This window comes from Meriones unguiculatus, chromosome 11 (genome assembly GCF_030254825.1).
Source record: "Meriones unguiculatus strain TT.TT164.6M chromosome 11, Bangor_MerUng_6.1, whole genome shotgun sequence".
Taxonomy (NCBI): Eukaryota; Metazoa; Chordata; class Mammalia; order Rodentia; family Muridae; genus Meriones; species Meriones unguiculatus.
Genome location: NC_083359.1, coordinates 97,915,465 through 97,941,887, shown reverse-complemented (window position 1 = coordinate 97,941,887; position 26,423 = coordinate 97,915,465). Strand labels below are relative to the sequence as shown.

The following is a 26,423-nucleotide window of genomic DNA, read 5'->3' as shown; positions in this document are numbered from 1 at the left end:
GGTCTCTTCCACAGCCCTCACCTCCATGAAGTCTTCCTCATGTGACGGGCTGGGACACTGAGCCAAAATCAGTCTTTTCTCTCTTCAGCTCTGAGCTGACTCCCTCGTGATGCTGATCAAAGGCGTGGAGCCTTCAGTAGCAACTGGCTCGGGGCAACGGTGTGTTGATGGTGTTGGGGGTAGGAAATGTTTCTTAGCCCTCACTTTTTTTTCTTTCTTTTGTCTATTAAAAAAAAATTTTTTTTTAAACAAACTATTCCATGTCCGGCCCCGATAATCCTTAAAGGGGGTGAGAGAGATAAAGTGTGGGAAGGGCCACCTCCCTGTGAGGTAACCTGGAAACCAGCTGCATAAATAGAAGTTGGTGTTAACTAACCCGAGCTCTTAAAAGGCCCATTTGGTTGGACTCCAAAGAAGTCATATGTACAAAATGTGCTGGCAAATTTGAAAAAGTTACTCTGCCATTGAGCATATTGCTGTCAGGGACCCAAGAGTTTAATAAATCATGTTTTGGAGTTTACAGCAAAATGTGCAGTGTAATTATAGCGACGTATTAGTGACTGTTATTCGGGGAGCCATTTAATGTGCTCTGCTCACACAGACTTATCTGCCAGCTCTTGCGTTTACTCGGTGATGGCGGCTGCCCGAGTGAGACTCTTCACACTGTTAGAGGCCACGTGAAACAGTCACATGGCGCTGAGCCCTGTAGGGCCAGGGTACCTTAAAGAGGCAGAGGGAGGAGCTGCCAAGCTCTTCCCCAGAAGGTAAGTGGCAGGAAGGAAGGAAGGAAGGAAGGAAGGAAGGAAGGAAGGAAGGAAGGAAGGGTGATCCTGTATCCCTCTTTCTTGGCTCCAGATCTGGGATGCCCCTTTGCCCCCTCCCCAAAGGGCTGTGATGAGGGTCAAAATGGGCAGCAAGTAGTGGGTGGCAGACATGAGGACCATGCAGCAAGACTACACCATGCAAGGACCACCCAGCCCACTTCCTGCCTCCTGCCGGATCCTGGCCTCGGCATCTTGACTTTGCTGAGTTTTCTCATCTGTCAAGCAGGGAAGGTGAAACAGCAGCCTCACAGGGTGGCTGTGAGAGATTTGCTCCTAAGGTACCTGCCATCAGATCAATCCATGTTAACTCTCCTGAGCCACGGCTGCATGGCCAGGCAGTTCACAGGAACAGCTCTTCTCCGGCCAGGGTCACGCTCTCTGAAGCTGATGTCCAGGCTGAGTCTTTCCTCGGCTGCTTTCCAGCTTTATACAATGCTCTCCACCTCGGTTTCCTCGATTGCCAGGGCTGGTAATGGTTGCTCCTGAGCACATTTTGCCTGGCACACAGCAGGCACTCATTAAATATCAGCGTCCAGCTCCTGCCCCAAATTGCCACATTACAGAACAGCAAAGTTCTCTTTACTGGGAGGGCGGCTCTCTACTCCAGAAGTCACTCTGCACGGTTGACACCTACTTCACTCTGTCACAACCTCTCTGGCAGCTGCTGAGGCATCGTCCTGCGGTCATGAGACATCCGGGACTGAAACTGAGAGTCCGGTGGTGGCCAGCACCATAAACCTAGAGTGTTGATTCGAATTAATGTAACACAGTGACTCTGCCCTTTGTAGGAAGATTTGAGAAGTCGGTGATCTACTAAAAACATGCCAGCATGTGCTCCTGAGAAGAGCCCAGGACACCACTGTTTCTTTAATGTCTGTGGGTCAACGCTCCTTCTGTCTGTATCCGCCGGGCCTGTGTTTCTTTGACCCTCATGGCGTAAATGTTGTGTTTCAGTCTTGGTGCCGGTAAGAAAGACACAGTCCTGTGCATTTCCTCCCAGTCTTGTGGGTGCTAGGTACAGACACTGCGGTGAACAGAGTTTTGGGTTCAGGGGAGCAGCTACTACGGCTAAACTGTTGCCCCTCTTTTGTGGGACTGGGGGTTGAACGGAGGGCCTCGTGCGTGGGAGGTGATCACTCAAACACTGGCCTATTCTCCAACGCATTCCCGCCTTTCTTAAAGTGTCGCTATAAGAGACGTCACACCAAGCCAGGTATGGTGGCGTACACCTGTAATCGCAGCACTCAGGGAGGCAGAGGCAGGCGTGTCGCTGTGAGTTTGAAGCCAGCTTGGTCTACCAAGCGAGTCCAAGACAGCCAGGGCTGCACAGAGAAACCCTGTCTCAGAAAACAGAGAGAAGTCACATCTGCCTGTGCAGTGGAGAAGGATAGCTTCTGATTGTAAAACTGAAGCCAAAAATGCGCTGAGGAGGTCGAGATGATCTCAATACCTTAGATCAGAAATGTCTAGAGTCTGTGGGAACCTTAGGGAATTCAGTACTGGCCAACATAAAGTGTCTGACGTGCCTGTGGGTCATCTGTCCTGAATGCTTCATGCTCAGCATTGAAAGACTCAAAGACATCTGTGGCATTCTCCTCCGCCCTCCAGACCCTACGTGTGTCAATGCTACTAATGGAAGAGAAGGCTGCTTGCTCTTCCAGACTCTTCTCCATCATCTAGGATGCAATCCTGTGTTATCCTATCACCACAGGACAGAGACGGTGCAGGGAAAATGAGAGCTATCTCCAGTGTGGCCTGAGGGGTCTGTGTCTTCTGCTGGATGCAGAGGGTTGAGTGTTCATGTTCGCCCAAAAGTCATACATGAAAACCAAACCATCCCTATCCCTCAACTGAGAGCAGAAAGGCATAAAGGTTATGTCGAGGGGGTGGTGAAGCTCTGTCTTATAGTTCTACTGCTGTGAAGAGACACCATGACCAAGGCAACTCTTATAAAAGAAAACATTTCCTAGAGGCTGGCTTACAGTCAGAGGTGTAGCCCATTGTCATCATGCAGGGAACATGGCAGCACACAGGCAGAGCTACTTACGACTCAGGCTTTTAAAAACTCCAAGCCCCCTCCCAGTGACACACTTCCTCCAGCAAAGCCATGCCTCTCAATCCTTCTCAAGTAGTGCTACTCCCTGATGGCTAAGCATTCGAATATATGAGCCTGCGGGGGCCGTTCTTATTCAAACCACCAAACTCTCACAGAGGGAATTTAGGCCCTCTTAAAGGAGACTCTAAACAGCAAGCCAGTCTTTTCCACCACAGGAAAGAACATAGAAGAAGGAAAAAAAAGTGTGATGCAAAAGGTCAGCCTGAGCAGGCAAGGTTCCACCGGTGCCTAGACCTCAGGTGTTCTGAGAACTGAAGGAAATGAGTGGTCCTCCCTCGGCCAGCCACCCAGCTCACACGTTTCATCGTGCAGCCCCAAATAACTGTCCCTGTCCCCACCGGTTTCTGACTGGTGATGACAAGGTTGCTCTTTGGAGTATCTAGGAGCCATTTCTGGAAGCCTCCAGTTAGCATCCCTGCATCCCTTTCCTCTGCCAGGGGCCAAGTGATGACGGGAGCTGATGACTGAGCCAGAGTCCTGAAGAACCCCCAGAGCGCCAGCCCGCAGATGCCTGGCCTTACGATGGAGAAGGGAATGAACGACCATGTCAACAAGCCAGCACGACTGACCAGGATAGCACCTCCTTAGATCACCAGCCAGCTGCTTTCCCTCACCCAGCCTGGGCTTCATTGCCCGCCATTGGCCCGGAACTGTTTGTTCTGGTTTTGTTTGTTTGTTTGTTTAGCCTTTCCTTCGTTAAAAAAAAATCTTTAGAGAATTCAAATATTCAAAAGGGACCATGTGCACCGCATGCACAGAAATCTAAACAAAGCAGGAAGCCCAAAGATCACTCCTGACATGCGTGGGTGCGGGTCAGGACACAGACACAGGTGGGCAGAATATCAGCAGAAACAAGTTCTGTGGAGACTACCATGGACAGCCAGAAGCCCGAGGACCTCTCCACAAGGCCATGCAAGCTTCCTAAGCCTCCAGCAAGCTGCCACCCCCTTCCCACCCACCATAAAGAGCATGGCTGGAGGCCCTGGAAGCTACGAGCACCCTATAAAAAGATAAATTAACTCCCCGCACATGCCCACAACCCCTCAGTCTCCTTCCTCTGCTGGATGTCCCATGCAGGAAGCAGAAGGCCCAATCAGGCATATTAAAACCAGGCCTTTGTATTGAGTTTACCACCCTGGCTACAAAAAAAAAAAAAAAAAAAAAAAAAAATGCTTATAAAGCCATCACAGGCCAACCTGCAGCTGCCGCTGGCTTCCTCCCTCGGCCTGTGCAACAGCTAGCCTCGGATGAATGCACTTTTAACTGCACGGTTCGCTTTATTAGCTGCCTTGACCTCCAATAAAACCTTCAGCCTAACAATATCTGAAGCCTGAGACAGGATGTCTACTGAGTCACCAACCTCTCTGCTCCCTTCAGGGCTCTGAAAGCACACCACACACACACACACACACACACACACACACACACACATCTCACATCCAAACCACATATACCACCTCCACCCAAACACACACAACACACATACATCTCCCCGTAACACATATATCACAGACACCTCACATATCTATCACATAGGACACACACACACACCTCACATGCACAACCATGTACATAGGCACACACACAAACATATACCCCACACACAGCCGGCCACAAAGCACCCTGGAAACTGCAGACCTAATTACATCAATAAACGTAGGGGGAGAGGAGACGGGAGTAATCCAGAGCAGCTAAGGAGAGAATCAACAACAGGAGGGCCCGTTACACATAGGCCAGAACACTGAGCAAGCGTCAGCCCCGGCTGCTCTGCTCACACTGTCATAGGTGTGTGGCATTCCCGGAGAATGCCAGGGAAAGGTGGGGGCTTACAAGGCGTGTTTGCCCAGCTCCTGCTGCCCTGGGATGTTCTCAGCCCTACTTCAAGGCCCCAGCATGCTTTGGGCTCACAAAAGCCAAATGAGGCCATGCTTTCAACATCATGCTCCCTCGGTTGTGTCTGGATGAAAACGCAGAATGTCCGGTTTGAAAGAGGAGTTAGGAGAAGCCTACCCAGGAAGCTTTGTGATAAAGGAGAAAAGTCAAACCGACAGTACCTGAACGGACCTCAACGACCCAGAAGGCAGCTATGCACTGTCCCTTCCCCAGTCTGCAGCGTGGAGGCTTGAAGGAGGGACCTGGTTGTGCAGGATGTAAATATGCGAATATCGGCCTAACCAGTGGTGGCTTGGGTCTAGACATTTGAAGATGCAATCAATCAATCAATCAATCAATCAGAAGAGAGGGGCAAGTCCTGGGAAAATGCGCTTTTAACTTGATGATTCCAGTGTTTGGAGTCCTCATGTTCATTCATAAACTACCAAGAGAGAGAAAAAAAACTCCCCCTCCCCATTATTTCTAAATCCTAATCAATAGGGCAGATATTCTTAAGAAAGGACAAGCTGCCCTTTCACAGTCCCGAAGGCTGGGCTTTCCCTCAAATACTCCTTACCAAACTGATCTCTTAAAATCCACTGTCTTTTTGATTGTCCACGTTTATTTTGCTCACAAGCCCAGAGGACAGAGCACACAGCTTTACTGAAAAGAGGGAGGGTCAGGTAGGACAGCACCCTTCTGGAGTTGGGGGCATTAGCAGGAAGATCACTGGGCCTTGTCTATACAGAGTGGGCCAGTCAGGGCTACACAGCAAGATCCTAAAAAACAAACAAGAGTGAGCAAGCGAGAGACAGACAGAGAGAGAGAGAGAGAGAGAAAGAGAGAGAGAGAGAGAGAGCAGGCAAGACAGGGCTGGGGACGAGCGACAGTGGTAGCGTGTGTGGTCAGCATATGTGAAGCCCTGGGTTCTGTGCCCAGCACCAAAAGAAACAGGACAACCACGTCAGTCTCTGGGCACTTTCACCAATGGTAACCACTGGGCCCGCCTCCCACAGCACGGCAGCTTACTAAGCAGCTTTATGCTATTGGCCTAACCAAAACTCCATCTAAGCTTGTGTCAAAGCCTGCCCTGGAAGGTGAGGGCTGACATGAACTTCAGGAAGTCTGAGGGCCTCTCTCTAGGTTTGTGGAGACTCGTGGACTTGGGAGGGACTTGGGAGGGAATACTGCTGACTCCCATCCTGAAGTTGCCCAGTATTCAGAGGTCATGGATTTGATGCCCAACACCAAAAGAGGGAAGAGGAAAATAAAGAGGAAGAAGAAGAGGAAGAAAGCAAAGAAGGGAGAGAGGGTAGGGAAGAGAAAGAGACAGAAAGACAGAGACAGAGATACATCAAACTATCCTAAGGTCCCAAATGCTAACTATGCTGGAAGCCAGGTTGTACCTTGGCTACCAGACAATCCAGTTCACCTAACTAGCTGGGACTGTATGCACCTCTGGTACTTAGGCCACTCACTCCAAACACACAACTGAACCGGCAGGTTGTCTTTCTTGAACAGCGGTGGCTGGTAGTGGGCCCTCCAAATCTCACAGCTTATTCTCTGAATAATCTTTTAGTCAACTAGCCCAACAGCTCTTGGCCGCCGCTCTTTTCTCTTTTGGCTTCTTGTCACTTAGTGAAGAGGTCCCCCCTTGCATGAGACCTCCCATTGCATGAGGTCACCCCATTGCCTGCAGTTGGGGGAGGGAGGTAGTCACTATTCCTCAAAAGTAGCCACTGGATATAAGTTGACCGCATTTCTGAGGAGGCATGGCTGCTCATCACAGCTGACTAAAGGATAGAATTACACACACGCGCTTGCACACACCCACATGCACCTCAATACCCTAAGCTACTGTGTTTGCCTAGAAGAAAAAATTCCTCCACTAAGCAATTACAAATCTCAGACATCACTCAAATGAGATAAAAAGAATCATTACGTTAAAAAATCTATATTTTGAAGAGCAGGTTTCAGCTTTGTTAACTCACAGTTCGTGGCTTCAAACGAAATAATTTAAAAACAGAAATTTGTGTGTAAGCGCCATCAGGGATCTGAGAAGCGTGTCCTGTGGGGAGCTAAAACGGCTTTACCAAACCTTGGCGGTCAGCAACAGTACCAAACAGCAAGCGGGATGCTGACTGAAAAATCCCACGAGCTGCAGACACAGCACCCTGGCACCCTCGACACCCTCAGACACGGTTCATGCTTGCTCTGCCCACAGCCTTCCAGTCTGTGGCATTCAGAGCAGGCCCTCCCTTTCTATCAGGGCTTCCAGGCGCCCGCCCTGACTTCCCTGTCCACTCTGTCTCCCAGCTGCCACCAGTGTGGAAAATGCTGCCGAGTGGGGGAGGGCACCGTCTCTATTTCCAGCCGTCTTCACAGGGTCTGGCTGGAATCAATGCGACAGAATCAGCAAAGTAGAACTGCAAAGAAAACTGTCTGAGAAAGATAAAACTGGATTGGAGAGATAAGCCGAATTCCTGGTTCCGCGCGGATCTGCACACGGCACGCGCAGTCGACGAAGGAAATCTGTCCTCCTTCATTCACCAGGGCCCGCAATGCCAAAAGCCACTCTCGCGCCCCTCCCTGGGGGACTCACAGCTCCCCGGGGAGGGATTTCCATCTGTGGCGAAGCTTCCCGATCCATGTTCATGGCAACTGGGCCAAAAGGAGGAGCCACCCTCAACCACGGGCACCTGAAATGATGCGGGGGAATCACACACCCACAGAATGATGAACACTATGAGAGGTTTCTCTGACTTGGAGATGAAGAGATGGCAGGAGAGCTGACGGGCTGCATTCTCTCCAGTGCCGTCTCTCTTTTCTCCATTTTGTTGTCTGGCCATTAAGCGGCAGAAGGAGAGGAGGGACCGGGGTGGGGAGATGGGTTTTCGTCGTATTCAACTCTATGTGGAAAGTCACCGGAATAATAGCACGAAGCGAGAGCCAGTATTTTCTCACAGTCACTCGGTCCTCACTGCAACCTGAGCGGCACAGTCCTGGCAACACACTGTTGGGCAGAATTGCCAAGTTCCAAAACCCAAACCAAGCAGCGCGTCCCCAGCTGCTGAGCCCGCTGAGTCCAGGTCTTGGCACCCTCCCATTGTTACCTCCCATTGGCGCAGCCTCAGAAAACCCCAGCTCTCCGTCCACTGTTGGACACCCTGACCTTGACTATCTCTCTCCACAACGCCGGAAATTGCTCATGCCACGATTTCCAAGAACCTCCTTTTTGGAAAGTTTCGTGGACTTTGAAACTCCGTGGACACCTCAGCCCCTGCCTCCTTGATCCCTTCACCTCTCCGGGCTTGCTATCACCCTGCTCCCTAACACTCCTGCTGTTTGGTGTCCATGGCGCTGGATGGTCTCCCTTGTTTTGGCTCCCTCTTTTCTGACCTGGTCTGCCTTCTTGATCCCGTGGGCTTCCTGTCCCTTCAGTGCCAATGCTTATGTTTCATGCTCAGTTTGCTAACGTGCCCACCCCATATACACAGAGCTCACATCATCTGGGCATCCCAGATGATGCCCTGGTGACAACTGCCAGGTCCATGTCTCCACCTCCAGATCCACTCTAGAGACCCTGGCTGGACCCACTGGATCACTGAACCCTATGCTCTAGAGAACTCAAACCAGCTGGGTTACACTTGGCCATTCCCACCCTCAACAGCAAAACCTTTACACCTGTGATCCCCAAGTGCCTGTCTCTAACCGAAAACTGTGAACGGCTCCAGGCAGCACCCAGCACCCATGGAAAACCTCCAGGCACAGTGGCACATGTCTGTAATCTCCGGCCTGGGAGGCAGAGTCAGGGGGATCTTTGGGGTGTGGCGGCCAGTGTCAGTCGAGCAGAGGTGGTGACGTTTAGACTGAGAGATCCTGGCTCACAAACTAAGTTGGAGAGAGGCTGAGGAAGACACCCAACCTTGACCTTGACCCTCCCCCACACCCACACATGGACACAACACAAAGCACTAAATAAAATGGCAACCTCGGAGCAATGTTTGCTTGGAAAGCGCTGAGCTTGTGGGCATATGTATGTAGCTATACACTATTTATTAGTTAGGTCTCTGGCCCTTTGGGAGATCTTCTGGGTATATAGTGAACAGTATAGGTCAATTTCATGTTTTCCTAAATAGCTCTCTCTATTCCGTTTTCCCAAAACCGTTTTTATTTATTTATCTATTTATTTGGTTTTTCGGGACAGGATTTCTTAGTGTAGCTGTGGCTGTCCTGGACTCACTTTGTAGACCAGGCTAGCCGTGAACTCACAGAGCTCTGCCTGCCTCTGCCTCTCTGCATGCTGGGATCACAGCGCCACTGTGACTGGCTCCAAAACCTTCTATTAAAACACCCATTTTCCCACCACTACTGTCATGAACCAATTTTCCAGTTGTCCTCAGGTCATTCCTCTATTTTCCTGCTTCCTGCGTACCAACTCTATACCATCTTAATGATTTTAAAAAGTTTTGCAACATGTCTGGTAAGTATAGCTCTTAGCTACAGAGTGAGTTCAAGACCAACCTGGGCTAAATGAACACTTTCAAAAGCAAAAAAAATAAAAAATAAAAAATAATTAAGGAAGTAAAGAGAATTCCTATGAGATAGATGCCTTTCTGCTTGGGATTCGGAGGCCATTTTTCTCCATAGGGGTTCTGGAGAAGGTCCAAAGACAACAGCCAGAAGGATGGTGGATGCAAACTGACATGATATTTTGATAAATATTCCAAACATAACTTAGGAACACAGATGTACCCCATCCGTCGGCACCTCTACCAGTGTCTGTAAACATGGACTCCTTCCAACTGGTACCCAGAAGTGAGAAAGATCAACGGAGCGCCCATTCTACATGGAGCTCCTTGACCCAGCAGGACCACTCAACAGGTTATGAAGAAAGGGGGCCTGTGAGCAGACAATGGTAAAATGAGGCTGAAAAGGGAGAAGAGATGCCCCACCACAAGCCAGCTTGTAATCTCCGGGATCTGGGTGGCAGGGGAGGCTAGAGCTCCATGTATGTGGCCCTGAATGTCCCTGAATGCTCCTTCTCTTGGGTCAGGATGGCGCCTCCGCAGATCAACAAGGTGAAGGCAGAGCACCGGACGTTACTTCTCCAAGCCCCTGATGCTCCAACTGAAACAGTACCTCAGGACCTTGGCAGAGATGTGTATTTCCATTTTCCTGGCCCCAACATGAACCTGCCATCTGCAAGCCCAAAAACTACCATGCTCAAGTAGCAATCCCCAGCTTGTTATTCTAACAGTGTGACCCTCAGGGGCCGTGGGAGGAAACGAGGTTGGATTCCCCTATTCTCTGTGTGTTATATGCATGTGTGAGTATCTGTGTGCATGTGTGTGTGTGAGACTGACGATAATAACCACAATAAACACCTGTAACTCCAAGACAAAGAAGTCCCACACAAATTTATTTTGCTATGAGACTGTCAGTCTTAGCACAACACTTGGCACACACAGACAGTCGCTGTCAATCATCCGTCATTGCTCTCGTCACCTTGTTATTGGCTGATGATTGGCACAATCCGTGACTTAACACCAAAGAGTAACCGACCTAAACTTTAACTGACTTAATCATTCCAAACATGGACAGACCACCAGCCGCAGCCGGCCATTTAAAAAATCACGTTTCTAATGCAATAATCTTGTCTAGAATGAATGGGGAAGAAATGATCACCAGTCAGGGAGGTTTTCAAATGAATTAAGCCACTCCAAAAACTGACCGCACTTGGTTCCACACTTAGATGTCTGGCAAAATGAAATGTAGCCGAGGAAGAGACTGCCGTTCGCCTGTCTCCCCTGGGAATGTTTTTATAAACTCTGGAGATGGTTTGGGAGGCTTTCAATGATAAATGCTGCAGGATGTTTTCATCACCGCTGCTATGTGTCAGCTGTTCTTTAATATCAAAGAGCCAGAGGACGAGGAATGAGGAGGGGTACCGTGAAATGCTCTCTTCCGGAGATGGCTGTTACAACATGAACACGGGCCAGCTGTGGTTACCTGCACAGACCCTGCACAAGACCGAGACGGTCAAACCTCGGGCATCAATCGGGGAAGATGGTCTCGGGGCTTCCCTCGCCCCCATACTGAGGAGCTGTTGGCAGTGGATGGTAGCTGGGGAAGGGAGAAGCATTCTTTGCTCTTTTGAGAATGTGGCCACTGGTTTCCATTCTGATGGATGCCCCAAACCCCTGTACATATGGGCGGCACTGACTAGACTTAGTGGTTATCAGAAAACAAAAGAGGGCATGGATTTAGGATGGGAGAGGAAAGGAACTGGATGGTAATGGGAGGTAATCATGATCGTATTTCACTCTGCACGAGTATGAAATTCTTGAAAATGGGGGGGGAGGTTTGCGTGTATGTCTGTGTGCTACTTGCATGTTTTATGCCTGCAGAGCCAGAAGGGGGTTGAAGCCCCTGGAACTGGAGCTACAGATAGTCATGAGCCATCTTGAGGGTGCTGAAAATTGAACCCCCATCCTCTGGAAGAGCAGCCAGTGCTCTTAAACACGAAGCCATCATCACTCCAGCCCCCAGTAAGGAAACACTTTTTAAATGCCTTCAAAATGAAAAGGATTCTAAAGATGCTTTTTAAACATGTGTTCTTAGAGTGAGGGGAATTTGTCTGGAATTCCTTCATAATTAGTAAATATTTTACATGTAAAGTCTATTTTATCTACGCAGCCTGCTACAATGGCTTTGGGAGGACTTTGACATAGAGTTATTTTTCATACTCCTTCCTCTTTTGGAACTGGGAAAATACAGAAATATTTATTTCTATCTCCCCACGTCTAGACTCCCTCGGGCTCTGGCTATTTCGAGTCCACGGCTGGTGGTTTTAACCCCTGGCACACATTCTTTTCTTTCATCTCTGTGATTCCTGGTCACCCCTCTCAGGCCGTCTGGCTAATCTTGCTGATATTTCTGGGGCATACATGGACTCAGAATATGTGACTGAGGGAAAAAAAGAATCAGATAGGACCATAGCTCTGGACCTTTCTTTTACATAAGAGATTTTTTCTTTATTGGTATGGAAATGAGCAGATGTCGGATAACCTCTGCCCAACCTGGAGCATTCCTGCTTACTCCAGGGACTTTCTCTGGGCTGATGTTCCCTGGGCTTTCTGTCATAGCTATCAGAATGATCTAGGTTAGCTCAAAAAAGGAGAGATTCATTCCTTGGCCCCTCTTTCTGGCTCGGTTCCTTGACTGTCTATAAAACAGGAAAGACATTCTTGCCACGACGTAGGAAATGTTTTATATCTACACAGTGAAACACGACAGTGGGGGAAGGACAGCCCACCGCTTTTCCACAACCCGGCCTTCAGCTTTCTCTGAGCACTTCCACCGAGCAGCGCTGAAGGAGAAAAGGTATAAACTGACAGGCGCTTTCTCACTGAGGTAGTAAAAGTCAATCAGCAGGTTTTACAGCCCGACCCCAGGATCACACATCTCCTTGCTCAGGTAAGTTGCTTTTAAGAGGATGAATTCAGAGCGGAGTCGTCACCCCCGGGGTCTTGAGAGTCCAAGCAACAATCTGTCTAATGACTGGACCTGCCTCCACTCTTGATCTCCTCTCTAGAAAACCCCAAGTATCACCACCACCACCTTTCACTCTAAGTATCACCACCACCACCTTTCGCTCTACATTTCTTGTCTCTGTCAACATTATCACCACTCACCCCATTACTGGCTACACCCAAGTCACATCATGGTCTCGCACGAAGCCCTGTCCCCCAGTGGCCATACAGCTGGTCTACCCTGAAGCTAGAAGCCCAGTCTTCCAGTGGTCACAGACTCAGGCGGAAACCCTCAGAGCACCAGAGCCGGTCATCAATTTGATAGGACAACCGGATGACCCTACAGAGATGGTCCAATACCTTATCACCTCTGCTCACCCCACATTCCCAAAATAAACCGAGGGGAACTCAGCTACCTGCAGATGAGCAGGGAGAGGGAAGCCATATGATAGCGCAGTGATGAAGACGTGAGCTCATCTAATTAAAACCTGAACGAGGGCAGTGCCTTCCAACAAAACCCCCAAATCCCATACACCGTATAGCTCAAGGATATTGTCTCGTAGATAAATGTCAGTGTTATGGTTTTCCCTGAAGAATGGAAGCACTTTCAAACCTTCCCTGCTTCCCACTGCTGAGTTAGTGGGAAAGTTAGAAATTGGGTGAAACTCTAAAGAATTGATAAAATGTATTTAAAATGAGAAAACTGACTCACTAATATTGCAAGATAAATCAGTGGAACAAGAAGAACCAAAACCAAATCCATTCTTCAGTAACAGATTTCAGGACATGCTTTTCTGCCTTTGACTTTTGAATGGCTATAGAAAGGCTTTTCATTCTACCTAATACGGTTTAATACTCTATTTGTGAAAGTATTCCCCAAATACGGCTAAGCATCTTAAGTGAATTATGAAGATGATTTTTGCTAATTATCCCTCAAAAACATGTCTTTATCTTCCCAGACTCTTGTTCTCCAGGGCAAATTACATGTTGGGGTCACAATGACATCCCTTGTTCTCCCGAAACTTAACTCTTTCAGCGCCTGCAGGCTACAGAGGTTTTGCTCGTAAATCAACACTCATACAGTTTACTCATAAATCCAGCTCTGAGGATAAGAAATGCCTTGTCTCCAATGGACAGGGCCCGCCATGCATGGGACACCAGAGGACTTGGCATTTGTTTGGCTGAAACGCTGCAAAGATTAAAGATGTTATGGAAATTGCATCTAATTAGAGGGTGACAATGCTGAACACCTACACGCACCCCTAAAGTTATCATGCCCAAAGACAATCGGTAGGTAGTGAAAATTAAGGCTCCATCTCTCGCTTACCAGCAATGAGCTAACCCAAAGCACCCTGATGGCCGGCTAAACCCTGCAAGCTCCCTTGTACCTAATGCTGTGTCTTGAAGCAGCTCCGGCCACTGTGCGTGACATTCAAATGCTCACTCGGTCACTGACCATCCCCATGACTCACAGCCCTCCTCCCCTGGGTCAGTAGAGCACTGAGACTTGGTACATCCGGTCCTGCGTCTGGAGCCATCACCTCCCTCTACGATATGATCAGCTTCACAGCACCACTTTAATTTCAGCCGATAAATACAACCAGCGCGCGCACTGCACTGCCTCCCAAGCGGTGTGAAATGAATTTTCCAGGTGGCCTCAACAAAAACAAAGGCCCGGGCTGTCGCACGACCCCATAAATCACCAAGCATGTGGTTAAGCTTCAACCTTTGTTTCTTCCTGCCCGTATTCCTTCACCCCTGCCTTTTTGGGGGGACAGGACTTGGTGCTTCTTCACTTGTGCACAAGGAGCGTTCAAACAACGACACAAAGCCCCTCAGAGCACGTGGCCTCAAGGATGTTCTGAGATGATTTTGGTGGCCCACAACTGATGAGGATGACAAAGATCGGCCACTGTCACACCTCAGACACCGGGCTCTCTCCAAGGTGTGTCTCCCTCACCCCGTCCACCCTCCACTCCTGGCGACCCTGAACAGGAATGGGAATGCATGATGGGCTGTGGGTCCACCGGAGGACAAGCTCTCTGTGGACAAGCACAGCCTCCTGCTGTCTTCAGGGCTGTACTTTGAACTGGGTGGACAATCGGGAAATATTGATTACAAAAAAAAAAAAAATAGAAAATAAGTTAGGAAAAGGTGTTAAATCAGGGCAATGTGGCATGCAAGGCCAAGAAAGGCTCCTCACCCTGAGATTTACTCTTGGGATGTCCTGGAGGATTAATGATGGAACTACAGAAATGCCAAACTGACAATAACCGAGAGCTAATTACCCTTGAGATAAGTTCTAGATTTATAAAACCAATTCTCCTGGTGGTGATTTTTTTTTTCACATTTTAAATTTTACAGCAGTCTGTGCAATTGAACCCTGGCATAGAAAACACGTGTGTGTGTGTGTGTGTGTGTGTGTGTGTGTGTGTGTGTGTGTGTTTGCGTATGTGTATAAGCAGATGCGGTTACTCCTAAACTCCGCTATTCAAAATCACAATACTTCATTTCAAAAGTCACAGAAAAATAAACCAGACAATGCCATTGCACTGTGTCGGCCGCCTCCACAGCCAGTCACTGTTTTCTTGACGTTTCTCTCTAACCACTGATTTTTTAAAAAACTCTTTGAAGTGGAAGAGTAAATATTGTCATGTTATAGTACTTGGGCCCAACTGTGCAAACACAACAGCATTGTGTTCCGCTCCGGGGGCCCCGGGCCGGTCACACCGTGCAGACGGGGCTGCTATGGAGGAACCAAGGGGCTGCTATGGAGGAACCAACGTCGCCTATTAAATAAGCGCAGGGGCAGGTCGGGCTGTAACTCAGCTCTCAGAGCGAGCCACCTCTTAACCCTCCTAATGCAGCCACATGGAGTGTTCAGGGAGAAATGCTGGCTTCGGAAAATGGGTTTCTGCGGTGCAGGGAAGGTGGGCCACGCGTGAGCCCTGAGAGGCTGCACCTCCCAGCAGCTGGCTTTTACCGCCCCCTTTAGCCCGCTGCTGCAGGCTCGCCCAGCGGGCGGGGAGAACGGCAGGGCAAACGCCCTGGGGGCACCCTCCTGCGCCGCGAGGCCCGGGGCTCAGCCAGGGGCCTGCAGGCAGCATCCTGAGGGGGGCGCAGCTCCCCGCGAGCACCCCGCCGCGGCTCACCTTGCCCGGGAGGGGTCCCGGCAGCAGCAACTTGAGAGCCTGCCTCTTGAGCTCCACCAAGCGGGCGTTGCAGTTCTCGCACCAGACGCCGCGGTCCGAGCCGGGGGAGGAGCCGCCGCCGCTGCCCGAGCCGGGGGAGCCGGTGCCGAAGCCCGGCGAGCCGCCCAGGGAGCCCGGCGAGCTGGTACCGATGCCCGGGGACGCGGGGCCCGGGGAGCCGGTGAAGGAGCTCGGGGACGAGGTGCCCGAGCCCGGGGACGGGGTCCCGGACGAGCCGAGCGCGGAGCCCGCGCCCTCGGGAGTGGGCCGGTTCCCCGCGCGCGACTCCTCGTACGCCTTGCGGTACCAGCTCTCGGGAGAGAAGGGCGCGGCGGGCTTGGTGGGCGAGCACGCTTCGCCGACCTGCGGGAGAGACGCGCGGCGTCAGGCCCCGCCGGGCCCCCGGCGCCCGGGGCCCGCGCCGGCCCGCCCCCCCTCGGCCTCCATCCCACCCTCGCCGGCGTCACCGCACACCGGTGCCCTCCCCCGGGGGGTCGGCAAAAGGGCTCGCGGGGCGCCGATGCCCCGCAGCTCACGCCAGAACCCCCAGACAGCCAGCGCCCCGCTCTCCCGGCCCCGGCACCCGCACCTAGCAATTGCCTAGGCACACGGTGCTGGAGCATCCCATCCCGGGGGCGGGGGGCGGTGACTTCGGGGTGTCTGCTCTTTCGGGGTGTCTGCTCTCCGGGTCCCGGGGGTAAAAGGCCCCCACCCCCCCCACCCCCGCTCCGGGCCAGCGATCTGAGGGGAACCGCAGAGGAATTCCTGGGGAGGACGCTCCCCCTTGGCTTAACTCTGCAAAAGTTAGGGGTGCTGGGGAGGGGAGGGCCGGAGCCGGGGGAGCCGCGGACCCGCCTCCACGCACGCTCGGCCCCGCCGGCCCGCGGACCCGCCGGGGCTGGGGACCCTGCGCCCGTCGCCGGCTCCCGGGAAGCCGAGGCTACCCCGCCCGGGTGGGTCCCCGGGAACGCACGTCCGCGCGGCCGCGGCCGCAAAACTCACCCCGTATCTCTTGCCCCGGCTGGAGACCGCAAGCCTCTCTTTATTCCCAGCCACCGAATTCATGGTGGCTCCTCCGGAGGACAGGGTCCAAACGCTCCCGCCAGGCTGCATCCACAGGGCCTGCCGACCCCGAAGGCGTCCCCGCCGGTGGCGGGGGTCGGTCCTCAAGTCAAGGTCTCTGGAGGGGGGGCGGGAAGGAGGGGGGGAAGAATAAAAGCAAACGGACCCCCGAAGTGACAGCGCCAACGGGCAGGGAGGGCCGGGGCGGCGGGTGGCTCTCAGATAATGGGTTCCTTCATGTCTCTGCCGCCTGCAGCCGCGCGTCCTGCCTTCGCGGTCACATCCAGACCGCTGGCATCCCCCTGCTGCCGGAGCGGCGCGGTCTCCTCCGGCGGGGCCGCCGAGGGCGCGGGGCGGCTGCCGGGAAGGTGGGCGAGCCCTCGCCCAGCCGAGCCGGCGGTGGGAACTCGCCTCCTTCCCCGAGCTCTCTAACTGAGTTCAAAGAAATTCTCCCCAAAATATAAGGCTCCAGACTCGGGGAGGAGCCTCGGCGTGTCGCCGAGCCAATATGCGCCGGCCCGTTTTTTCCTCCTGACAGTTGCGCGCAGGGCGGTGGAGAGGGCGGCCGTGCGCGGCCGGGGATGCGGCCGGCGGTCAGGACGCGCGTGTGCGCCCGGGCGCAGCGCGGAGCCTGGGGAGCCGCGGCCCCGCCGCCTCGGAGCCCGCCCGGCCGCCGCCGCCGAGCCAGCCCCGAGCCATTTACGGCCGGGCGCCCGGGCCTGGCATCGCCAGGCGCAGCCGGGGCGGGGGCGGGAGCTGGGGGGGGCGGGGTCGTCAATCTGGCTCCGGGCGGGGAAGTTGCTGGCTCCGGGCCCGAGGCCGGGGGCTCCGGCGCTGCCCACCGCGCGAGCCTGCGGCCCCCGAGCCGGCCGCGCTGCGCGGAAACGCGGCGCCCGGGCCTCCCCGCCCCCTCCCGGGAGCTGCTCTCCTCCTCCCGGCGGCGAGGCGCGCGGCTTGGCCCTTTGAAACGCCGCCGCGCGAACCGATTGAGTCACAAACAAGTCCGCAAACAGGCCGGGGCTAACCCCCCGCCCTTTGTTCTCCCAGACCTGCCTGGCAAACCTTTCCTCCACTCGCCCTCCCAGCCCCAGCCAGCTCGGGGTCCCTCCTCCCCACCCCCGCCCCCCGGACCCGGGTCTGAGCACCAGGGGGGGGCCGAGCCGGCCCACCGGCCCAAGGGTGTCCCTGTTAATGCCCGGGAGACCTCCCGAGACCCGCACAGGTGAGCCGGGGAGCCAGCGCGCAGCTGCCGGGCCGGGGAAACTGAGGGATCGGCCGCGCCGCACAGGCGCGCGGGAGGACTGCGCGGGCCTGGAGAGGGGGTGTGGCGCGAGCCGCGCGGGCCGCGGGCGGGGGGTCGGCCCCCTCGCTCCCTGGCACCTGTGCCCGTCAGCGCCCGGACCCGGGGGGAGGGTGTCCGGGGCACCCAGCTGTCGCCGGCTGTCCGGTTCTCCCCCCCCCCGCCCCGCCCCCACCCCGCGCAGCGCCCCGGAGCGCGGGGAGCCGGCGCACGCCGGGCTCCACACGTGGCTGCTCCGGGGTGTCGTTTTTCATTCCCTGGGAGGACGTTTCTCGTGGCGAGCCGGCGGGTCTGTTTTGTGGTGACCTTTAATTAACACCCCGCGAGACGCCTCCTGCAGGAGCGGCCGGGCGCGGGGATCACGTGTGGTGCAATGGCATCTCGGCACCCCGGAAAGACCTGGCCTGGGGCTAGAGGCGGGGGCTGGAGGGCGACGCGGCGGGCCTCCATGGCCTCCCTCCGGACAGCCGCGGAAGGAAGGAGGGAGCGGGGGACCTCGGTCCGGGGTGCTGGAACCCTGGGGCAGCGCCCCGCAGCCGGCCTTCCCGGGCGGCCGTCCCCGCCCAGCGCCCTCTGCAGCCCGTGCCCCCGGGGTCTTTCGCGGCCTCGGGAAGCGAGGCGAGGGGGTCAAAAGGAAGATGCTGCGACCACTGTGGAAGTTTCCATTACGCGCCTACTTTCCATTTCAACGGGATCACGTCTGCCGGGGACCCCAGGGGGACGGGGAGCCTCCGGGCAGCCCGCGCCGGCCGGCTGCCGCAGCATCTGCATGCAGCCCGGGTGCTGCGGGAAAGATCGTCGCCATTGGCCACGCGCGGCTTCTCAGCCCCCAGGCAGCACGCGGCCAGGTGAAATGGACGATGCCGTGAATGCCGGAGTGGGAAAGGTGGGGTGTCGAAGGGGGAGAGCCGCCGCGGAGCTGCGCGATTCGCCCTGGAGAAGGATGGGTCCAGAAAGCTGAGGTGCATCCCAACGTCCCCACGGTCCACCGCGTGTTTGATGGGCTCCGAGCGCCCTCTGTTGGCGAGATGTCATAGCCGGCGGCTCCTCAAGAGAGCCGGTGTGGAATCTACATACAGGGAAATGCATACAATTTAAGTGTGAAACGAGTTTCTATAAATATCTGTGTATGTATATGCAATCTTATGTAGTCCGCCAGAAAATTAAGATGTAAATTCCTTTCACTGAAAAGAAGTCCCTCTTCCCCCGTAGTCTCCACCTCCATTAACAATTAGCAATCCCAACTTCCATCACCACACATCAAGTTTTGACTGATCTTGACTGTTTTTTGTTTTGTTTTTGTTGTTGTTGTTTTGGTTCGGTTTGGTTTTGTCTACAGAATCCATACATCTTTTGTGTTTGGCCTAACATGGGTTTGGGGTTTCCTGTTACTGTTTGCATGGGTCTGTTTCCTATTTTGCTCTCTTACATTCCTCCCTCCTGCTTGCCTTTCTTGTTAATTGAATAATGTCTTCGTATTCTTTCGCCCTTTGAGTGGGTTTCTGGCTCTAATGACTCTCAGATGACTCTTTGACTTCGCCTGGGCTGTTTAGAGGTAGCATTGCAGACTTCATTAAAACGCACGCTTTCAGCAGGCCCAATTTCATTTTACCTCTGTCCTTTGGGCTAATGATTTAAATCTACACGTTAAAAAAAAAAAAAGTCCACAATATGATCGTTTCATTTATATTTTAAACAGTCTGTCTTTCCGAGGCACTAGGGAAAACGTGGTTTTGTTCATGCATTTACCCAGCTGTTGTTTTTTTTTTTTGTTTTGTTTTTGTTTTTTTTATGTCTGGATTCTATTCCCCACCCAACCCCCGTAGAAACTGAATTCTTTCCAACTGAATTCTTTCTAGAGAACTTCCTTTAGCCTTTCTTTCTTTCTTAAAGATGTACTTGTTCTCAGATTATGTGTATAAGTGGTTTTGTTGGTGTGTGTGTGGGGTGTGTGTGTGTACTCTCATGCTCCCTCTAGAAGCTGGTTACTAGACCCCCTGGAACTGGAGTTGCCGATTTGTAAGCTGCCATGTGGGTGCCGGGAACTGAACTCCGGTCCTCTGCTCGTGCTGGAACCTCTGAGCCATCTCTGGGCTCCTCCTTTAGCGTTTCTCGCACACTCCTGGCAGCAAATTCTCTCAATTCTGCTTCTCTGCCTTACTCTCTGTTTAAGGCCTGTGTAACCAGGTGTGGAATTCTCAGTGGGGGCTGCTTTTAGAACGTCCTCTCTGCTCTGTCCTTTCAGATTAGAGGTGAACTGTCATGGATATTCCTCTGTCTGTCCTGTGGTCCTTTTCCCCTGGGTGCCTTGAAGATTTTACTTTCTCGGAGTTTGACTAAGATGCTCCTGGGTGTGGATCTGTGCCCATCCAGCTTAGAGAGTTTGTATCAGCTGCCGCTCTGCTGCCGTGGTAAGTGCCCTGACGAAAGCAACCTTAGAAGGAAAATGGGTCATTCTGGCTTATCGTTTCAGAGGCCAGAATGGTGGGGAAGACATGGCAGCAGGGAAGAAGGCAGGTGGTGTGAAACTGACAGATCACATTCCATTCACACACAGGAGGCACAGAGAGAGAGGTGAGACCAGGCTATAAGCCCTCAAAGCCTCCATCCCAGTGATGCCCTCCATCCAGCAAGGCTGCCTCTCCTAAACCTCCCCACACGGGTGCTCCACCTCGGGATCAAGGGTTTAAATGCATGAGCCTACAGGGGTGGGGGTGGGGGCATTCCTCATTCCACTGACCACAAGGTTGACCTATAAAATTTTCACCAAACTTGGGACATTTTCAGCCACTATTTATTCAAACCGTCCCACTGTCCCATTTTGTATCTCTCTGTCCTTCTGAGATTCCAGCGTGTATGTTGTCATCATGTGCTTTGCGCATGACACATGGGTTACTGGTCATTTTAGGCATTTTACTCCTGTTATCAGATCCCATCATTTCAATTGTTCCCTTATTAATTTCACTAGCTCTTAGCCTCTCCGGCGAACATTTCCTCACGTGAGTGTGTGTGTGTGTGTGTGTGTGTGTGTGTGTGTGTGTGTGTGTATTTGTATATTCCATTATTCCATTTCATTTAAACTCCTTACCATAGAATAATTCTACTTTACCCTTCCTTTGTTAGGGTAGTTCTATTTAATTGTTTTTATTACAACTAACTAAAATGTCTCTTTGTCCCGATACTCTTTCTTCATACCTAAGATATGGTGCTACAGAAAGTCCTGAGTTTTCCAAGCATCTTGAACTTGAGACTGAGCTCAGCTGCCCCAAAGCAGGTGAAAGCACTATTCAGCTCTCTCATCACCTGCATGCCGCTTTCCTGGGCCTCTTGGAGACCTTCTCTGTCTCAGAATTCAAGGATGTCATTAAAGATCAGAAGGAAACTTACTTAACACAGTCTTTAAGGTAGCCTTCTCGTGGCCGGGTCTGCTCCAGGGTGTCTCTGCTCTCGTACACCCACTGAGAGCCCTGAACACCAGCAGGTACAACCTACACCATGAGGAGTGGTTTTTTTCTGCAGCCTAGGCTCTGTGCTCAACAGAACCTTCCTCTCCGGGGCTGAGCACCCGATATCTGCCAGCTGTTCACCATTCTGGGGGGTGGCCGGGAGGCTTTGAATGGTTTGTTATTGGTGTTCTTGTCCATTTTATCATCATTTTTGTTGGAAGGTTTTATTTTGTATGTAAGGTATTTGCTCCCTAATTCTATTGCCAAAGGTTTCTTCAGCATATTGTAAGTCTATGGGATTCTTTTTTTTTTCCTGGTGAAACCCAAGGCCACACACACACACACACACACACACATAAACTGGACAGGTGCTCCACCACCGAGCCACATCCCAGCCGAGGCTGTTACACAGTTTCAAGGGAAGACTAGCTGAGACTAGCTATAGATTTATTTTCTCTTTGCCTGAAGAATCGCAATGACACAACTAAACCTTTGCAAAGAGGGATAGGTAAAATCAATGGAATGTCTCTCATTTCTTCACATTCCAGGATGTTGATAGTATTTCAAGATTTGGCTCCTTTTTAATTACCTTACTTTAGGAAGGAAAAGAAATCATATAGACTCATAATAGTTCAAACCATCTATGAACTATTGATTCGATCAATACTTTTGGGTGAGAAATGGAGTCTCTGGTTCTTCCATGACCACAAAATACAAAAAGGAAAAAATTCAAGTCCACTATCTGATTAAGAATGAAATTCATAATCCTTCCTTGTTAGTTAATTATTAAGTGCACATAACTTCTTGGGGGACGCTTCATTGGGGCCTTCATATTTCACAGCACTCCATTTAGCTTCTCCTTTGTTTGTATCTCAAAGACGAATGGCTCATAAAATTTATAGCCAAAATATATTATGTCATTGTGTTTTGGAAAGCCTAAAAGTAGGCGTTAGAAATAAAAGCCCCAGTTCAGCCTGGCAATTCCTAATTGCTCCACAGAACACAGAATCTAACAGATTCCACTCCTTTTTAATATCTTTCTTTTGAACTAATTTCCATATCAGTCCAGGCAGCAACATGCCAAAGGAGCCGGCAGAGTGCGCGTGCCAGAGGCGGCTGGGTTTCTCCTTGAGAGATAATTAAAGCAGCTTACACTGTCCATGTGGCATCTTGATGAATATGCAGACGATATTTGCATATGATCTACTGGTGTTCTGGGACCATATGATCATGCGTGTGGGATGCCAAGCTCATGATTTTAATTTGTGTGTTTGGTCACTACTCTAGTGGAAGCCATTGTCCTTTGAGCCTAAGAAGGCTTTTTCACTCTTAGAATATTGTTTCAATGGTTAATTACTTTATGCCTAGAAATTCCTTTGGTGCTAAGTTCCAAATCTCCTCCCCCCGCCCCAGTGCTGGGGGTGGAAACTAAGTTTGCCCAGATTAAGCAAGTGTCCCGCCTCCCAGCCCAATTCTAAGTCTTGACTTCATCCCCAAACTGCCACCTCAGAAGACAAAGGTAAAGAGAAAGATGTGTTAGCAAATGCCACGTGGCCAGAGTAGTCCTTTTCGTTGTCAGACAAGGAGCTGCCAGCTGAAAGAGGAACGGACAGGGGGACAGTGAGAGTCAACATGCCAGCCTCAGGATCTGACAAGCCTGGGATATGCCACCGAGGAACACCAGGGTCGCTGGGGTACATGCTTCAGCGCCTGCACTTGAAAGGTGAAAGCAGGAGGATCAGCAGTTTGGGCTTAGCCTTGGCTATAGTGAGCTTGAGTCCACGTTGGAAGGAAGCAGAAGTGAGAGGGGAAAGGGGGAGAAAGGGAGGGAAGGAGGGAGGGAGATGGAGAGAGAGGGAGGGAAGAAGGGAAGTGTAAAGAAACAGAAAAGCTGCAGAAGTTCAGGATATGAAGAAAGCCAACCTGCAGCTAACAGGCCAGAACACCCTCCTCTAGGACAAACCTGAAAACATCTTCATTTAAGATACAGGACGTCAGGGATGCTCAGTGGTTAAGAACACTGACTGTTCTTGCAGAGGACCCAGGCTCAATTCCCAGTACCCACCTGGCAGCTCACAACCACTTGTAACTCCGGTCCCAGGGGATCCAACACCCTCTTGTGGACTCTGAGGGCACTGCACTTACATACACACACACAGAGGGATACTTAAAAATAATAAATTTTAATATAATTTTACCACCAACCAAACACCATGCATGGGCTGGATCTGGACCCCTGCACATATACAGCAGATGTACAGTGTGGTCAACATGTGGATCCCTGGCAATGGGAGTAGGGGCTGTCTCTGACTCTGTTGCCTCCCATTGGTTACCTTCCCCCTCACTGGGCTGCCTTGTCAGGCCCCAATCGGAAAGGATGCTTCTAGTCTTGCTGTGACTTGAGGTGCCTGGATGATTTGATACCTCTTGGGGGCTTCCCCTTCTCTGAGAAAAAAGAGAGAGGGAAAGGAGGGAGATGAGTATGAGGGCAGGACTGGGAGGGGGAGGGCTGGGATCAGGCTGTAAAAAGATTAAGTTAAGAAACAAATGGGAAAACAATCCGGGGTATCAGAGGAAGTCACAGTCACAGTCCTAGTGGAGGGGTCATGAAAAACTGATGAGGATGGTGGCTTTGATGTGGGCCCTGTAAATTTGCACAGGGAAGACCTCAGACAAGACACAGAAAGGGACAGCAGAAAGGCTCTGGGACCTATTTATCACGATGGTTGCATCACTCAATACACTTACCAAGGAAAACGTTGCTGAGTACACATGAAAGTGAAGTTTACATGTATACATAGCTGAAGAACAGAGGTTGTTTTGGTTTGTTTTTCCTTGCTGGTGTTGCTGCTGTTGTTGTTTTAATTGAGATGGAAGAGAGAAAAGAAGAAACAAGAATGAGGGACAGTTTAAGAGCTATCAGCATTCCATCAGTTAAAGGAGCTGAGCCGAGGGGCCTGGAGGAGTCCAAATGATTTCCAGACACTGAAAATGAGTAAGAAAGATGAAGATGGCAGAGGGAGGAAGGTGGTGTGTTTCCTTTAGAAAAGATAATAATCCAGATGCTCGTTCCTCTGGAGCAAAAGTGTCAGAACCCACCCGTGTGGCCACTTCAGGAACTCCACTGTCCAGCCCCAGACACGTGGATGCCATCTTCACAGGGATCTTGGGACTCTGAACGCCAGCTTCGGGGAAAGTGTCGAGGTACTGGCTGACTTCTGGTAAGAATAGAAGAGTACTTAAAGAAAAAAAAAAAAAAACGGAGAATGTGTGATTAATTAAAAAGTTGTGATTTCTCTAAGGAATTGCAGAGTAAGCTCATTGTGGCGGGGGTGGGGCACAGCTGTCTCCAACCCGGCCACAGGGGTCTCAGGAGGAAGAAGGAGCCACCTGCTGACCTGCTAGGACCTAGAGGGACTTGCAGGGAGTGTGGGAGCCCAGGAGCTGCTCCAAGAGGGGTCAGGGTCAAGGCCAGTGTTGCTACAGTGCTGCTGTGCTCGGACCCTTTGTCGTCTGTTCCCTGAACCAAGAACCAGCAGAAGTGGGGCCTGTGGTAGCCATCACTATGGCAAACGTACCTACTGTCACTCCCCACTTACCTAAGAGTCACGCAGAGCTGCTGTCACACCTCAATCTACACCACCACCACCACCACCCACCCCAGCCCTGAGCAAGTCTTTCTGTTCGAACTGCACGGGAAAATCAGCGGTCCTGATCAACTCTCACGTGGCCCATTCAACCCCTGAATTAAAATGTGTATAGGGATGGATGGATAGAGCAAGGGAGGCAGGGAGGGACACAGATGGAAAGAGTCAGTGAATGCTGGATGCATGAATGAGAGACAGTTGGGGGGTGGGGAGTGGAATAACTTGGTGCTCCGGAGTTGGGGAACAACAACAATTCTTACAAGTTTCTTTTTTTTCTCGTGCTTATTAATTTGGATTGTGTGTGTGCACGTATGTGTGTGAATGTGTGTGTATCAGTGTATGTGTGTGAGTGCGTGTGAGTACAATGTGCAGTGTGCATGCTGGCCCTTCATGCTGCTTCTCTAAGAAGGCTGAGGTGGATCAAGTTCTAATCCTTCTTATTTCTTTTCCAATATTAAAAACTTCACAGAAGTGGGGGGCTGCCTTTAATCCTAGCACTTGGGAGACAGAGGCAGACAGATCTCTTCAAACCCAAAGCCAGCCTGGTCTATGTAGCCAGCTCCAGACATCCAAGACTATGTAATTAGATCCTGCCTCAAGAAATAAAGAAATTCTCAGGATTTAAATGTAAAAATATGTGTTAAAACAATAGCATAGATAAGTATCCGGAAATTCAGAAGTTATGGTTTCCACAGCAACATCATATGGCCACTGAACTACTATTAAATAAGTGAAATTAAGCATTTATATTACCCTTGACATTCAGCCATATGCTAAGCAACCACTTTATTGGTTTATAATTTCTTGCAGCCACCTGTGAGGGAGGAAACATTCTCATTTCCACGAGGATGAAGGAACCTAGTCCCAGGAGAATCAAGCTCCTGCTGTGTGCTTTACCAGGCAACCGAGTCTCCAGGGAACGGCAGGCAGCAGGGTGAGGTGTCACGGAGTCATTGCTAGGTCCTGCTACTCAGCGCAAGAACAGCTGAAGAGGGCATGGGAGGAGATCCCCGTGGCCAAGTTCACTGCCTGCACAGAACAGTGAGCACACACTGCGAAAAGAAGAAACAGAAGAAGAAAGAAGCAGAAGGGGGAGGGGACATAGAAGAGGAGGTGGGAAAATGGGATGAGGGTGGAGGAGAAGGGGAATTGGGAAGAATGAGGAGCAATAAACCCCAGGGTCCTGCAGCAAAGGAGCCGTGCCTGGCATCTGGGCACCTTTCCATGCTTTCACTTTAAGGCAGCTGTAAGACTTCACCAGAAGCTAAATGTTCTGTACTTTCCTGTTCTGAATTTCATGGGAGCTCAGCTGAGATGAACAAGTGCATGGGCCCAAAGTCACAGCTCTAACACGGGCCTGAGGTAGAATGAAGCCTGTGGCCAGCATTGGCTCTGGGCTTAGCTGGCACTTCTCTCTCTCTCTCTCTCTC

The 26,423-nt window shown here is 51.6% G+C and overlaps 2 protein-coding genes across 4 annotated transcripts in view; one reads left to right on the top strand and one right to left on the bottom strand.

Moving 5' to 3' along the window:
* Kif26b (kinesin family member 26B) overlaps window positions 1-17,107 on the bottom strand; it is a 402,550-nt gene extending 385,443 nt beyond the window's left edge. The window contains exons 1-2 of the mRNA XM_060364770.1: window positions 16,541-17,107; window positions 15,500-15,901 (exon numbers count right to left, since the gene is read on the bottom strand). Coding sequence (XP_060220753.1) covers window positions 15,500-15,901; window positions 16,541-16,651 — 513 coding nt within the window. The 5' untranslated portion in view covers window positions 16,652-17,107. The remainder of the gene's footprint in view (window positions 1-15,499; window positions 15,902-16,540) is intronic.
* Window positions 17,108-17,181: 74 nt separating this feature from the next.
* On the top strand, window positions 17,182-25,923 carry LOC132646408 (basic proline-rich protein-like). Of its 3 annotated transcripts, XR_009584656.1 has the most exons (4): window positions 17,182-17,822; window positions 20,146-20,474; window positions 21,101-21,174; window positions 25,804-25,921. XR_009584656.1 is itself a non-coding variant. In XM_060364773.1 (2 exons), the coding sequence occupies exons 1-2, from the start codon at window positions 17,182-17,184 to the stop codon at window positions 20,210-20,212; spliced, it is 708 nt and encodes a 235-aa protein (XP_060220756.1). In that variant the 3' UTR covers window positions 20,213-23,401. The 3 variants fall into 3 exon arrangements, 1 of the variants encoding a protein (XP_060220756.1); XR_009584657.1 differs by lacking the exon at window positions 21,101-21,174 and having other exon boundaries at window positions 20,146-20,311; window positions 25,804-25,923; XM_060364773.1 differs by lacking the exon at window positions 25,804-25,921 and having other exon boundaries at window positions 20,146-23,401.
* The last annotated feature ends 500 nt before the right edge of the window (window positions 25,924-26,423 follow it).